The sequence below is a fragment of the Borostomias antarcticus genome (genome assembly GCF_949987555.1).
Source record: "Borostomias antarcticus genome assembly, chromosome: 21".
Lineage (NCBI taxonomy): Eukaryota > Metazoa > Chordata > Actinopteri > Stomiiformes > Stomiidae > Borostomias > Borostomias antarcticus.
In genome coordinates this window covers 101,862-116,861 of record NC_140254.1, presented here as the reverse complement: position 1 = coordinate 116,861, position 15,000 = coordinate 101,862, and the positions used below count along the sequence as shown (strand labels likewise).

Sequence of the window (15,000 nt, the reverse complement as noted above, 5' to 3'; positions counted from 1 at the left end):
GTAAATATTACATTATTGTGGCAGATCAGTAAAGCATTGAATAGACATTACAAAATGTGGCTTTAGAAGCCAATATATTGTTTTATTAAATTATTATTTGCAATATCTTGTTATGTGTCAGGCTATCAATCAATCTGAGCAACATATTCAGCTTGCGCCAATACGTCTGTGGATTTTCAAAACTATAATGCGGCGGAAGATACAGTTTGCAATGGTTCCATTAAGCCCTTGTCCTCTGCCATAGAAATAGACCTGCAATCCATAGCAATTCATTTTGCAACCGAGTTTGTGTATTAGTCTGAGGTAGACTTAGCCTATTCTGTGCTGCCTGCACTCTGTAGCCTACGGGGTCTGCAAATATCAAGGTTAGACAAAAACAAAAATACAATTCTTTTCACAGGGTTATAAGCATGATCGCTGATCTCATCTTTTCTTTTCCCGCTCCGCATAGAAACATTTGACATGACATGAAGCGGGGCACCAGATTCCATGGTGACCAAGCGCATCATTGTCCGACAAACATCATGTCCATCAGCCCTCAAGAAATGTTACTGTACAACTTTCACCATTTACAATCCAAAATATTCCGAATTATTGTTTAATGTTTTGTACATTAAGTTGTTTACTTTGACATGTAAATACCAGAAACGGATTCCTTAGTGTTGTGGTCATTTTGAGTCCATCCCCATCATGTTCTGTCAATGTTTCAGCTCAGGAGGTTGTTTCATGGTTCATTGCCCAGTATTGGAAGACAGTCTACAGTATGCCTCCCTCTGCTGTCCGTATAGTGTTACTGCGCCACAGTGGATCTGCTCAATGCATTCTACAGGGTCTAAGAACAAGAACCAAAGGAGCTGCTGAACACCTCAAGCTCTGAACTTTTACAGAGACACCAGGTATAGTTTTTTATGTACAAAGCAAAGTGTACTTGGCAATGGGAACAATTAATTGTGGCAAGCGCCCCCAGTGGTGGGCTCTGGTACATGTGTGACGGACGGATGCATGCATGCATTAATGTACAGGGGTCAATTTAATACCCCCCCTTGATTTCATCAGGTGGTTGATAAAAACTGAAAAGATGGTGAAATATTGAGGTAAAAAAAAAACAACGTCAGAGGGAACTCACATGCCAAGGACACAGATATAGTCCAGCAGGGCAGTCTCCATGGAAACTTGATGTGATCGTAGTAAGAGCGTGGCTGTAAACACTGATAGTAAGTTTTATGTCAATTGAGCAAAGATTGGGTTTAACTGAGATATGACCTCACTTCCTCTTTGGCAGCCGATTTCGATGAGCTGTGATGGATGAAATCATCGAAAAACCAAAATCCATCTGATAACTTTTGTGAAGCTTGGTCTGGAAATCATCTGTGCCAATTTTGGTGAAGACCGGAAATATGTGAAATATGTGATTTTTGGGGGACTTTATAATAATTGCATTCCCCCCTCGTGGTCAAAGGATGCTAATTTGTTTGTGCTTCTTCACAATGGGGTCACGAGTCCATGTACCAAGTTTTGGTTTTGATATCAAAACGTTGCTGAGATATGACCTCACTGGTGGCTTTACCGCTGATTTCGATTGGCTGTAGCAGGTGAACATTTTTTGAAACATTTACAAACAAACTTTTAAAAATCAAAAATCCATCTGAAGCTTGATCTGTGCCAATTTTGGAGAAGGTTGGAAAAAATGTGTGAAGTGTGATCTTTTTTTCTTTTTTAAATAAAATCCAATATGGCGGAAATCAAATATGGCGGGAAATTATGTCATAGTGAAAGTCGGCTTGATCCAAGGAATCCAACAGTACCTCATTTTTGAAAATCGTCCATACAGTTCAAAGGTTGTGTGCATACGCACCTCCGACTTTGACACGTTGGTGGCTCTAGAGTGTTGCGAGGTGTTGACATAAAACCTGATGACAGGAGTCATAGGTCTGTCCCAGATCAGCGTGCCAAATTTCACAACTTTTTACTATACGGTTCCAGGGGCTGCCATAGACTCCAATAGCAGAAGATTAAGCTTGAAGAATAAAAAAAGACGCTCAATGGTGGCCCAGTTCCTGTATCTATTAAACATGCACAGCAAAACAAAACAAAAAAAGACAAACAAAACGTCTACAAATGCTCTGAGCTTCTTGTGAAGAAGACAAACAAAATGTCTAATGTTCTGAACTCATGCACTGAGTTATCTTTTTCGCCTCAGTGGAACATACCGGGGCAGACAGCCCTGTGAAGCGTACATCATTAGCGACTCTCAGAGAGACGGAAGAGTCTCCGACCTGACACCCCGGCTCCCCCCAGGGCTCTGACTCAGCTCTCCAGTGCGCTAGCTACTGTAGCGTGCTCTAAGCCCAGGGTCAACTCTGCCCTCGCTGAAGCAGAGGAGGGCAGTGGGAGGGAAAGCTCAGCGTGAGCGCAGGCCTCAGGATATATGTAAATGTCACTCCCTGACGGGAAGACACATTTGATGAACTACTGCTACAAAAACACTCCTCAGCAGACGAGCAGCTGCGCAGCGCATGCATCAACTCCAGCTGTTGAATTGAGGAATCCATGTTAACACACGTACTGAACAAACACTCAATCCGCTCAGACATGGCGCTGGACTCGGGGTGAATATCTGCAGGGTTGAAATGCCATCCGATAGGCAAGTCTTACCCTGCTGAAGTCCATCTCTGCTTGACTTCGAACTGGTTCTGAGGTCATTCGGCCCTTGGCCACTTCAAGATAGATTGGCTCATTTTAGGAGAGCTATTTGCAATGACAGCGAAGGAACAAGGAGTACCTGCCTCTATGCACTCCACTGTCCCTCCTCAAAACATGCAGTCCTCACCCTGAGCTGGAAGCTTGGTTGCCATGGTGGTGACGTTGATTGACACTCACCTCAGTGAAGCCAGGCAACAGACTGAACGGGAGAAGGGGCTTCAGCTCCACAGAGGGCGGGGCCCTGCCCAATGAGGGCAAAGCGGCACTCTGGCATACATTACCTAGGAGATAGAGATAGGAAAAAGGGTGACAGGTGAGGACAGGAAGTTATCAATTTGCTCTGAAAGTTACCTGAACTCATGAGAGTATCGTCATCAACACCTAAGATGGTCTTCACTAACACTTCTAATTAAAGCAGCAATTGATGAACGTGAAAGGAGCCAAATATTCTATCAAAAGACACGAATCTGATCCTGACTGACAGTGCAATTAACACCTGAACAGGCACAAATGTGCGAAGCAGTAATGTGATCGCTGCTCACAGCTGATGATTCATCAGAGATGGTATACTGCCACACATATTCACACACTGTATATGTGGTGGGCACACGCAGGCTTGCGCACACACACACACACACACACACACACACAACACACACACACACACACACACACACACACACAGCAGGGCCATTAGTAAGTGTTCTTTGATTAGCTGTGTGTGTGCGTGTGTGTGTGAGAGAGTGTGTGTGTGTGTGTGTGTGGGGGGGGGGGGTCCTGATTGCGAGGGTTTTAGTTTGTTTTTGCATTTCTTTGTGCTTGATTAGAGTTTGATTCAGAACCAGCAGTATGTATAATCATAACAATCACAGCACTAAGCACACCCATCCGCTCTGCCATTAGGCCTGATTACCTTACCCCATACAAGCATGGGTGTGTGTGTGTGTGTGTGTGTGTTTGTTTGTTTGTTGCTTGTGTTTTTACAAGATAACCTTGTGTGAGTTTATTGAGTACTACTGAAGGCAATGAAGGTGCAGTATTCTATGTAATATTGAGGAGATTGGGGCCGAGTGTGTGTGTGAGTGAAAGTGTGCTCAGTGTTCACACTCATACTCACAACCTGTAGATAAAAGGAAGCCGACCATTAAACAACAGGCGGTCTCAATTAACATTTCCATCAGAGGAAACTTCAAAATAACATACACACACAGTCACAGTCAGAGTCACACACAGATACACACACACACAGATACACACACACATACACACACAGTCACAGACACACACACACACACACACACAGACACACACACACACACAGTCACACACACACACACACACACACACACACACACACACAGACACACGCACACACACACACACAGTCACACAGAGACACACACACAAACATACACACAGTCAAACAAACACACGCCCGCCTGCGCGCGCACACACACACACACACACAGACACACACACACACACAAGGTCACACACACACACACACACACACACAGTCAAACAAACAAACACACGCCCGCCCGCGCGCACACACACACACACACACACACACACACACACAGGATAACATCTAGGTGTGGCTGAGGTTCTGTAGTCCTCAGGACCATGAAAGAAAAGAAATACCAGACATAACCTTCAATGTCAAAGAAACCACAATAACGCCAAAGTTGTTAAAAAGGTTCACAATACAAAACAAAACTGCATACATTAATAATATTTGATAACAGAATGATAAATATACACAAATCTAATTTCCTCTACCCACACAGAGAGTGTGGTGACTGTCTTCAGGCTAAAAACAGATGAATTCGACAGTAATAATCAATATGTCAGACTCAGAGATAAGCCTGTGCATCCTTCGTAGGCCACTGTAGTCTCATAACTATCTGCTAACATTACGAGATTCATAGAGAAAAAATAATGTAACTTTACCAAAATACATGCTGCTTTTCATTGAGGTCGGTCCCAGTGCAGCAGCCCACATCAGCGGCCACAGATTAGCGCCATCTCCACCCAGCAGAAAGAGTCTTCAGCTCAGCAGCTCTGAACACGTCTCCTCCTCCTCAACTCACACACACCGTCAGACCCCTGCTCACTCTCCGCCTTCGCCCTCTCTCTCTCTCTCTCTCTCTCTCTCTCACTCTCTCTCTCTCAACCACTGAGTGAGGCGAATCACATTACCGTTCATCATGCATAGGTCTTCAAGAACATTATGACGTTATGGCACCTGTTTTATGCTCTTTGAGATATGGTACCTGTTGGGAGCTCATACAGATACTGTGTCTCTAACAAACTATCTCATGTGTGTGTGTGTGTGTGTGTGTGTGTAAGGATACTTCACATCCTTTAAACACAGAGAGAGGGAGAGAGAGAGAAAGAGTGTGTGTGTGAGAGAGAGAGGGGGGGGAAGAGAGAGAAAGTGTGTGTGTGTGTGTGTGTGTGTGTGTGTGTGTGAGAGAGAGAGAGAGAGTTGGTGAGAGACAGAGTTTTTCAGTCTTTTTTTGGACTGGATATGCTCACTTTGGGCAGAGATACTGTGTGAGGTGGCATGCCAGAGCACTATCACAGATCAGGAGATGGGGTTGCCAGACCCAGAGGGAAATCCCCCCTCTGTGTGATTCAGTCCCTCCACACTGTCTGCAGGCTTTCTCTAGGCTGCTAGTCTTGGAGGAGCCACCGTTGTTATCCACGTGTAAATGGTTTAGCATCCTCACCTCATTTCTCTGAGGGCCGGTATTTTTAGACCCTGTTTTGGCTGAGGAGAGCTAACCACACATGGCAGCCATGTCCAATGCAAGACATCACAGCAACACCAGGAAAGGCAGTGTGCGCGTGCGTGTGTGTTCAAACGCCTGCCCGCGCGCGCGCACACACACACACACACACACACACACACACACACTCAACACACACACACACACACACACACACACACACACACACACACTAGTAAAAAAAAATGTTGTGCAGTAGTTTGCAGTAGCTTTCCTGACCTGTCCTCCCTAAGTGTTTTGGGAGCGAGCAACAACACGCGTCTTCTCCCACGTAGCCTAGCCTACTCTGTGAGCTAGGGAGGGATCTGTCAATGATGACTGGCATTTCAATGAGCTATTGTTGTGTTCCAGTCTCTCTCCAATCCCTGTTTTTCCTTCAGCACTGTGGAAATCAGCCCTGGCAAAGCCCGAGCTAGAGAAACGACATCCATCACCATCCAAAAAGATCAGTCCTGGGGAGTTTAATGGACCTCGAAACAACAGCATAACATCCAAGCACAATACCCACTACATCTAGCGATACTAGAGATGCATGCTGCGAGCAGGTCCTGGGTTTACAGAGAATACGTCCTGGTGGCCTGGCTGCTGTGTTTGGACAGCCCCTCCGGCCAGCTCCGTGGAACAAACGCAGACCTAAAGGAGAAAAAGTCCACACATGGAAAGATCGGCTCATAAACTCAATTTAACGTTGCTTTTGTCGCTCACCGCCATGCCAGACACAACGGGCTGCTGCTGAGAAAGAGCAGAGCACTTCAGGCCTCATTGGTATTAGCCCCCCCCCATCCCCGAGGAACAGATGAACGCTTTCCCCAGCCGCCTCTATCTGGGCTATGCTTTGTCTCCGACTGGGAATGTAGAGCCGGGAATGATGGCGCAAAGTGTTTGCCAGGAGGCGTTTCCCCTCGGTCGCTGCGCAGCCGAGAGGGCGAGAAAGAAGTTCGCCAAAATGTTAGTAGGTCTACGCCATTAGATTAATAGCCTCGCTTTGCTGGCCAAATATAGGCTTAAGTAGCCTTGAGCATAGGACAGCCCTGGGCTGCGCATGTAGCAGCAGGCTAAGGCTAATGGCGCGTTCCAGGCAACCCGTAACTCGTGTTTTTCCGACCTCCTACACGTGAAAATGCTCTGGAATGGCAGTCAAACCCGTAACTTCCCACCCGGCAACTGGGAGTACATCGATCTGTACGAGTTCACGGGTGGGAAGTTACGGGTTTGACTGCCATTCCAGAGCATTTTCACGTGTAGGAGGTCGGAAAAACACGAGTTACGGGTTGTCTGGAACACACCATAACTCCCAGGCCCTCAAGACCACTGAGGTGTAGACTAGGCCTACATAACTGCCAGGCCCTCCAGGTGTAAAGTATTTCGCACGACAGTTGACCTTGTTGTGCTTGTCAGCTGGCGGCAGTCGTGTCTACGGCTCCTCGCCTCCAGCTTCCACCTGCTGGCGTCCCTCACACAGACACAAACAGTGCAGCTGCCATGGAAACCGAGGTATGATATGATGTGAGGAGAGATGCAGCCGCCCTCGTCGGCTCTGTTTATCACGGCCACCTGCTGTAATTACGAGAGAGATGCATTTTCTGACCCGCGCAACCTCTGATTATGGAAAGCAGGCAGCATTGATAGAATATTAGAGGTGTTCAAGGCTTTCTGTTTCTCTCTCTCTCTCTCTCTCTCTCTCTCTCTCTCTCACACACACACACACACACACACAGGCAGACAGACAGACAAGGACACGCAAGCACGTGTACACACAGCAAGCCCCCAGGATTCGAAATCTAAAGTGAAGGCCTATTGAACCGCGCCATCTTGGCTAGATTTGTAGTCATTTGGCTATTTCCGGTGACTTTTGTACTTGCGCAGTTGTGCTTTTCTGTCCTACGCGCGTCCACGCACGTTCCCGGCTCTCCCCGCTTTGATTTAGCAATGAAAACCGGCTTGCATATTAACCTGTTTTTGTAAAATATATCCATTGGAGAAATTATTTTTTCATCCAGGCATCTTAGTTTTAACAGGTTAAATATAACTGAACATGTTTTGTTTGCTAGTAGATGGTATTCATTCCGTTCGCGATAACGTTATTGCAGCCAGGCTAAATTCCTCCAGGGAGCCAGTGACCGGCGAGTTGAAGAGCTTCACTCCCCGCCAGCAGGAGCTTTGGCCGCTGCTACCGCATCTCGGATAACCCGCTGAGTTCCTGGCTGCTATTTCACATTCGCCCTTGATCAATCCCAATACCGATCCATGGTAACAATGAATCAATCGTTCAGATCGGCAGTGCTGCATGCATGTTACAACATCATTGTTAGCTTTATTAACATAACCATAGACTACATTTATCTCTCTAACGTTAGGCTATCCATCTTACACCAGTCGGCCATTCGATAGCTAGAAGCGGTGCCAACGTTGACCGTGGACGTGGACGCGCGTAGGACAGAAGTACAACTGCGCAAGTACAAAAGTCACCGGAAGGCCAGAAAAGCACAACTGCGCAAGTACAAAAGTCACCGGAAATAGTCAAATGACTACAAATTTGCCAAGATGGCGCGGTTCAATAGGGCTTCATTGTTGATAGCGGTCAGTGAATGGAGTGGCTGTATCCAGTTCTATTAATACATCCATGACACACAGACACACACACATAGACAAGGACACGCAAGCATGTGTACACACATACACGCACGCGCATACACACAAACACACACACACACACACACACACACACACACACACACACACACACACACCTATGAGTCTTGATATGGAAGTGTTTTGTTTTGGGGACCAGAGGATCTGAATGCTTCTGCTGTGGCTAGCCTCTCCTCCTGATTGGTCACCATAACAACATCACCATAGTGATCTGAATGTCATTGAGGCCGAATGTGTTTATATGATGTCATTCGAAGAAATGTGTTCTTCAACAAAGAAACAGACCGTCAGGCGTACATTCAGGTGGGAATTATACTGGAAAAGTGTATAACACACACACACACACACACACACACACACAGTTCTGTACAGAGTGCTAATGTTCCATGGGGGAACCAAACGTAGGCTACCTGTCAGTAGGAATGTAGATGATGCTCACGGGGACAGCCCTCGGTCATCTTCAGACCCCAGCTCTCTATGTATGCAGCAGCTGGTGTGTGAGTGGGCCCAGCCTCCCCGCTCTGAAAACCTTTATAGGATCAAAACACACTCGATGTTTTCCATTCAGTCCTGCGTTTCCTCAGTCTCTCAGGCAGCTTTGGACAACTGTGTATGCCGACACAGAAAGGATATTAACATATATATATATATATATTTTATATATATGCCACATATGTTTATAATATATGTAATATATATGAAATTGGCCGCCTGCATATATGTGGATATATATGTTACGTATGAGACATACATGTCCTATATATCCACATATATGAACCTGAATATGGCATATATGCTGCATATATTTGCCATATATATTCATAGGCCTATATTTCCTCTCCGTGTGTATGCGAGTGCTCTTGCATGTAATCAATCAATCAAAGCTTTATTTGTATAGCTCATTTCATACCCAGAGGCAACACAATGCGCTTTATAGAGAACAAGGGAGGTGGATGTACGACCCACACCTACATATTCCAGAGGGAAGCAAAAAAACAGTAATCACCCGGGGGCCATGTGAGGGCGACTCCTGATCCTCTCTTCTGAGGCGTGTGTTTGTGTGTGTTTATGTGGACTGCAGACAGTGTGTGTGTGTGTGTATGTCGATGTAGATAGAGAGAGGGGGGAGAGGAACATATAGAGATGGAGAGAGATAAATGGATATATTAGAGAGCGAGAGTGAGGAAGAGAGTTGCACACTTGTGGCTTCCATTAAACCCAGCGGGTTGAGGAGGGTTGCATGCGCTGCGGGGTCAAAGGTCTCGATGATCAGAGGGATCGTAGTAAAAGATCCGCAGGTGTGATGTGATGACCCGCAGGTGTGATGTGATGACCCTAACTCTAGCCAAAATCGCCAGGGGGACGTGAAGAGATTCGATGTATCGTAACGTCTCACCGCCGAGCTCAAACAGGAGAGATATACAGCCCGTCCGCGTGCGTTAAGCCACCGTGGCACTCAAATATTACGCATACGGGTCCCGAGGTTTAGACACAGTTTTACGGGCTGCACATGTGGAATAGAGTGCGTAATGGCCACCACATGGCCTCCTAACTAAACCCCCTCTCCGACCACAGAACCTTTACCTCCGCGATGGCCAGTGAGGGGTCAATACGCGGTCAACAAAACGAGGAAGATTTTTTTTTCGGGGCCCAGGGAGCAGAGCAACAAATCTCACGTCACTGAGTTTTTCCAGGCCAGGAGAGCCCTTCTTGGTACTTTCATGATCTTTGTGAACATAACCCTCACCTCCACTCCACGCATAGCGAGATTTACGGGTTTCATGACCAACCTCTCAACCTGCGCAGCCGCACAGACTGCATCGATTATTAAACCATATGCTTTTACGCTCTCCATAAAAATATCATCATTCACGGGAAATTATTAAACATTTACTGGCCTTTGCAGAGAGCTCAATATTTACGTTCTTTGAAAAAGAAACAATAGTGGTCATTGCATTGTGGCAAATGCTCCATCAGGGGAAATAACACGCACACACACTTGCACCATCTGTTAGGGATAGAACAGTATCTGTCAGGAATGTCATTAACCACGATATGGGAGATTTATACTCCCCCAGCCAAACTGCACGAAGGCCATTTAAAACCATGGCCCACAGATGATATACAGACACACTTTTACACACATAGAAGCAGGGAGCGTGTCTGTGTGTGTGCGCATGAGAGGACACACTCCCCGTCTCTGTGTGTAAAAGTGTCTGTAGATACTGTAGGCTACCCCACCCCCTTAATGACCTGCCCGTACTAAATGTGGCACAAATAATTTATAATTGAACTATGACCCTGGCCAAGAAGAACACTTTCATTCTTCCATGTTGTTCTAATGGCAACTAAACTCGACTCAACCAAACTCAAAAAGGAAACAGAAAAGGGAAGCCCCCGCAGAGAACTAGGACCCGAGTCCTCGGCTCACCTTTCAGTGCCGTCAAATCAGCACTGCCCCCTACAGGACAAGAGAAACCCGGAGGCCCAAAACCCTCCGGCGCAGAACGGATACTGGAACTTTCCAGGAAAAGATGAACCTGTCATGGGAAGAGGCACAACCGGCTGCCAAGGACTGAATGCAATGGAGAGAGCTCATTGAAGCCTTGTGTCCCATAAGGGATGAAGACGCAGCTGAAGTAAGTAATCTACAGAACAATAACAATAATAATAATAATTTCACAATTACAGAGGAAAATAAAATAGGACAACTTTATTGACAATACATTAACCAATTAGCTTAATAATTGTACGCTTTCATCACCTCACATTTACAGGTGAAGGTCAGCAGCATACAGTACTCCCCTTGTTACCTGAACAAATCCTCATAAAGTTATTATACATGAAATTGTTTGAAAACCAATAATAATTTAATCTAATAACACAAGCCAAGCTTATTGAATTGCCCCCCCCCCCCCTCCCATTAAAAAGCAAACAAAAATCATACAAATAAACCTTTTTCCCCCACAGGTCATGTGAGTGGGTCACAGCTCATGTGAGTGGTTCACAGGTCATGTGAGTGGGTCACAGGTCATGTGAGTGGTTCACAGGTCATGTGAGTGGGTCACAGGTCATGTGAGTGGGTCACAGGTCATGTGAGTGGGTCACAGGTCATGTGAGTGGGTCACAGGTCATGTGAGTGGGTCACAGGTCATGTGTTACAGCAGGTCTTGCGGCCCTCCGTCACCTCGGTGGCTGGTCCCGCTGGCGTGGACAGAGTCACGGCGCTGATGGACCCTCTGGTCACCTCTCGACCGGCCACCTTCTTGTGGATGGCTTGACGGAGCACAGGGAGACCAGAGTTAGGATGGTGCCACACGCCCCCCCTCCCCTCCCCACCCCGCCCCCCTCATACATTTCAGGTCAGAAAGAAACCTTTAGGAGCTGAAAAGGGTTTTATTTGGAATCGTAGGGTTCTACATAGAACCTTTTCTCAGATGGTTCTTCTATTGTTATAAGTGGTTCTCTGTAGCCGATTTAGAGTGTGAATGCGCCACATTCATAATGTCAGGGAGAAAAGAAAAGAGCTCACAAAATTAAAGAGATCTTCAATGAATCATTCATGATTCAGCTCAGATCCTGTGACAAGTACCTGTGAGGACTTCATGAAAGGCTGCCTCCACATTTGAAGAGTCCAGAGCCGAGGTCTCCATAAACAGCAGGCCCTTCTTCTCTGCACATGGACACAGCAGTGGACATTGTTGACTTGGCACGTTCTCACACTCTGCACACACTGAGATCCCGAGCCAAGCCAAACTAGATGACTCTGGCCAGGATGCACATCCGGGGAAGTGGCCAGGGCCAGCACAAACAAGGTAACACCCCTCTACACAGGGGTGTGAAAAGCATTATTGGGAAGCTCGTCTGAGCCGGTCACCTGCGAAGTCCCTGGCCTCGTCCGCGGGAACGGTCCTCTGGGCTTCCAGGTCCGTCTTGTTGCCCACCAGCATGACAACGATGTGGGGGTCGGCGTGGTCGAACAGCTCCTTCAGCCAGCGCTCCGCGCTCTCGTAGGTCAGGTGCTTGGTGATGTCATAGACCATCAGGGCCCCCACCGCCCCCCTGTAATACCTGGTCCGACCAGAAGAGGGCAGAGGTGCTGCGTTACGGTTACTATTAGCCTCCCAAATGGGGCGTCCCTGCCTGGTGATGGCTCTACAGCCCTGCCTCTTCCAGTGTGTCTACTGTGTATGTGTGTGTGTGTAAAGTATGTGTGTGTGTGTGTGTGTGTAATGTGTGTGTGTGTGTACCCACGCAGAGGTGATGGCTCTGTAGCGCTCCAGGCCGGCCGTGTCCCAGATCTGGGCCTTGATGGTGAACGTGCCCAGCTGGACGGTGCGCGTGCTGAACTCCACGCCGATGGTGGTGCGACTGTCGTGGTTAAACTCGTTCTTGGTGAAGCGTGACAGCAGGTTGCTCTTCCCCACCCCGGATTCGCCGATCAAAACCACTAGAAAACATCACGTGGACTCCATCAAGAAAACAACATAGAGGCAAACGGTTCTACTGTAAATCAACACTTTGATAATTGTATGAGGTGTATATTTTTTTTTACTGAACAAGCCCATGATGTCATACAATTCTGATGACGTGACACGTGAACCATTCAGTCCGCCTGTTTGCCTCTGACACACCCCTACGCTTGGTGACATCGGAACTGACATAATGGCATGCCTACCAGTCGACACCCTGTCGGGTCTGTTTACTCTTGATAAGGAAACAGTCCTATGGAGAACACAAAACTCACAATATTCCACCGTATTCCTGTCAGTAAGGGACGACAGTTCAAACAGTTTAAATAGAGTTAATGGAAATCCAACTAGTACTGTACAACCCTCGCCCAGGTCAAAGGGTAACAGATTATCGACCACGAGAGACACCTTTCACTTCCTGCTTTCTCTTCCCGTCCTCTGCTACTCCAGCTGGCTTTCTTAGAAATAGTTCCTTGTTGTTCCTGACCACAATACTAAGAGATCAGACTCTGCCCTTTGCACCCAACGGTTGCAGAGCCTGAAGCACGCTAAAGACACTAGGAACTGTTTATCTAGGGAATCCAGATTTGACAAACAGACAACTTACCTTTGAAGACAAAGTTGTACGTGTCGTTAGAGCCCATGTTGTACTACTGAGACCAGCGGTGTCTCCTGCACCTGTTGTAGTCAATACCCTTGGGCGGTTCACACCATTAGATCCACAGAGAGAGACAGAGAGAGAGAGAGAGAGAGAGAGAGAGAGAGAGAGAGGAAAGGAGAGACAACAGCCACCAGCTCTTCCTCTTCACTCCAAGCCCAGGTGGAGAAACAGAGCTCACACACCGAGCTGAAAATGGAGGACGCGGGATAAAGAGAGAGAGAGAGAGAGAGAGAGAGAGAGAGAACAGGTTCGACTGAGCCAACACTCGTCTTTATCTGTGGAGAGGGGGAAGGCTGCACCTGACCACAGATACGAGCCCTCAGCCGGCCGCTCAGCTGACACGCTGAGTGAGAAGCGGGGGAGGGAAGGAGAGGATGGAAGGAAGGTGAGAGCAGGTGGAACAGGTAGAACCACTAGCGCTTAGCCGCCACAACACCAGACTCCACCCTTTTCTCTCTCTCCTTTTATCTATTCATTCGGCCGGCCTACGTGACGACTGTCAATGGGACTCAGACGACAGGTGGATCTTCATTGTATGCTAACGGGTGCTCACAGAATTCCAGTACACTAATAGAATAGAAAAGAATAATTCATTATTAATTTAGTCATAAGATAATTTGAAACACCAGACGAAAAGACCTGCACCATTCCTGTTTCCTACAGAAATTCAACGGGATGGACACAGACTTAGAGAGAGGGTTCGTCTTGACCAACTTTGTTTTATTTTTTAGTACAGTACTGTTAAAAGTTAGTTTTCAACATGTTGAATCGGAGATGTGTGTTCAGCCGAGGTCAACAGACAAAGCACAGCTATGGAAGCCATCGCCAAGGTTACCACAACTACAATGCTGAGATTCTTCAGAAAAAGTAAAACCTAGAACTTCCATTTACAACAAAATGTATGTATGGTGTATGCCAACCACACGGGGGCCAAAAAAGAAGTAGTAAAGCCATCCCATAATATTCAATGCACTCATTTCCAGGAGATTTTAATGTGAGACAAAAAGATGACCTCTAGGTACTACCTTGCACCTCAAATTAAAATACACATACCAAAGAATCAGTTTCAATTCTGAGTCGAGATTCTGTCCGTCTCTCCCGCCTCCGATGCGCAGCTCGATGACATTAGAATCGACGGTGACATGGTCGCCATGGTCTCAATCGGGCCACATGCGTGTGCGTGTGTGTCGAGTCGCTACAGACCCCCGACGGTGTGTTTCTCATGGGGCTGTGATTGGACCATGGGCGGGGGAGGGGAGGGAGGGGCTGCCTGGAGAGAGAATGGATGTGCACCCCGCTATCTGGAATGACAGACTTTAGGGAAGTGCGGGGGTGGGAGGTGGGTGGGGGGAGACTTTTCCTTGAAGCGCTTGCAATAAATACGAGTCGGGTGGGCTTGACTGGGGTCATGTAAATAGATTCTAGACTGGGGGGGGGGGGGGGGCTGTAGATTGGGTCTTGTTGTCCTTTGCTTTGGCTCCTTGTCTCTCTTAGTTTACACCTTCCTCAAATACACCAGTGGTCTATTCAACAGGGAGGAACATCCGTAACCCGATATGAACACAATGGGTATAATGTCCGAGCGTAAAGTAACAGAGTTGAGTATCTACTCTACATGTCTGTCTGCAAACCGTTGGGAACATGTGGTTCAGCTTCATTAGAGGATGAGTCGACCAATAGAAACCCTATTCAGCTGGAGGGGGGGGGGTGGGGGCGG

The 15,000-nt window shown here is 47.1% G+C and overlaps 3 protein-coding genes across 3 annotated transcripts in view; all 3 read right to left on the bottom strand.

Moving 5' to 3' along the window:
• The window catches only part of LOC311323286 (zinc finger protein 385D-like), a gene marked incomplete at both ends in the record, with an annotated part of 20,492 nt that extends 16,889 nt beyond the window's left edge, over positions 1–3,603 (bottom strand). The window contains 2 exons of the mRNA XM_084455487.1: positions 2,881–2,984; positions 3,588–3,603. Of these exons, the coding sequence (XP_084311613.1) occupies positions 2,881–2,984; positions 3,588–3,603 (120 nt within the window). The remainder of the gene's footprint in view (positions 1–2,880; positions 2,985–3,587) is intronic.
• Positions 3,604–11,301: 7,698 nt separating this feature from the next.
• On the bottom strand, positions 11,302–13,266 carry LOC311323285 (ras-related protein Rab-25-like; the record flags this gene model as incomplete). Its single annotated transcript, XM_084455486.1, has 5 exons — positions 11,302–11,426; positions 11,743–11,823; positions 12,028–12,221; positions 12,405–12,600; positions 13,230–13,266. The coding sequence occupies 5 exons, from the start codon at positions 13,264–13,266 to the stop codon at positions 11,302–11,304; spliced, it is 633 nt and encodes a 210-aa protein (XP_084311612.1).
• A 753-nt stretch (positions 13,267–14,019) lies between these two features.
• LOC311322729 (ubiquilin-4-like) overlaps positions 14,020–15,000 on the bottom strand; it is a gene marked incomplete at its 5' end in the record, with an annotated part of 10,774 nt that continues 9,793 nt past the window's right edge. Inside the window, one exon of the mRNA XM_084454826.1 lies at positions 14,020–15,000. This exon is cut by the window's right edge and continues 561 nt beyond it.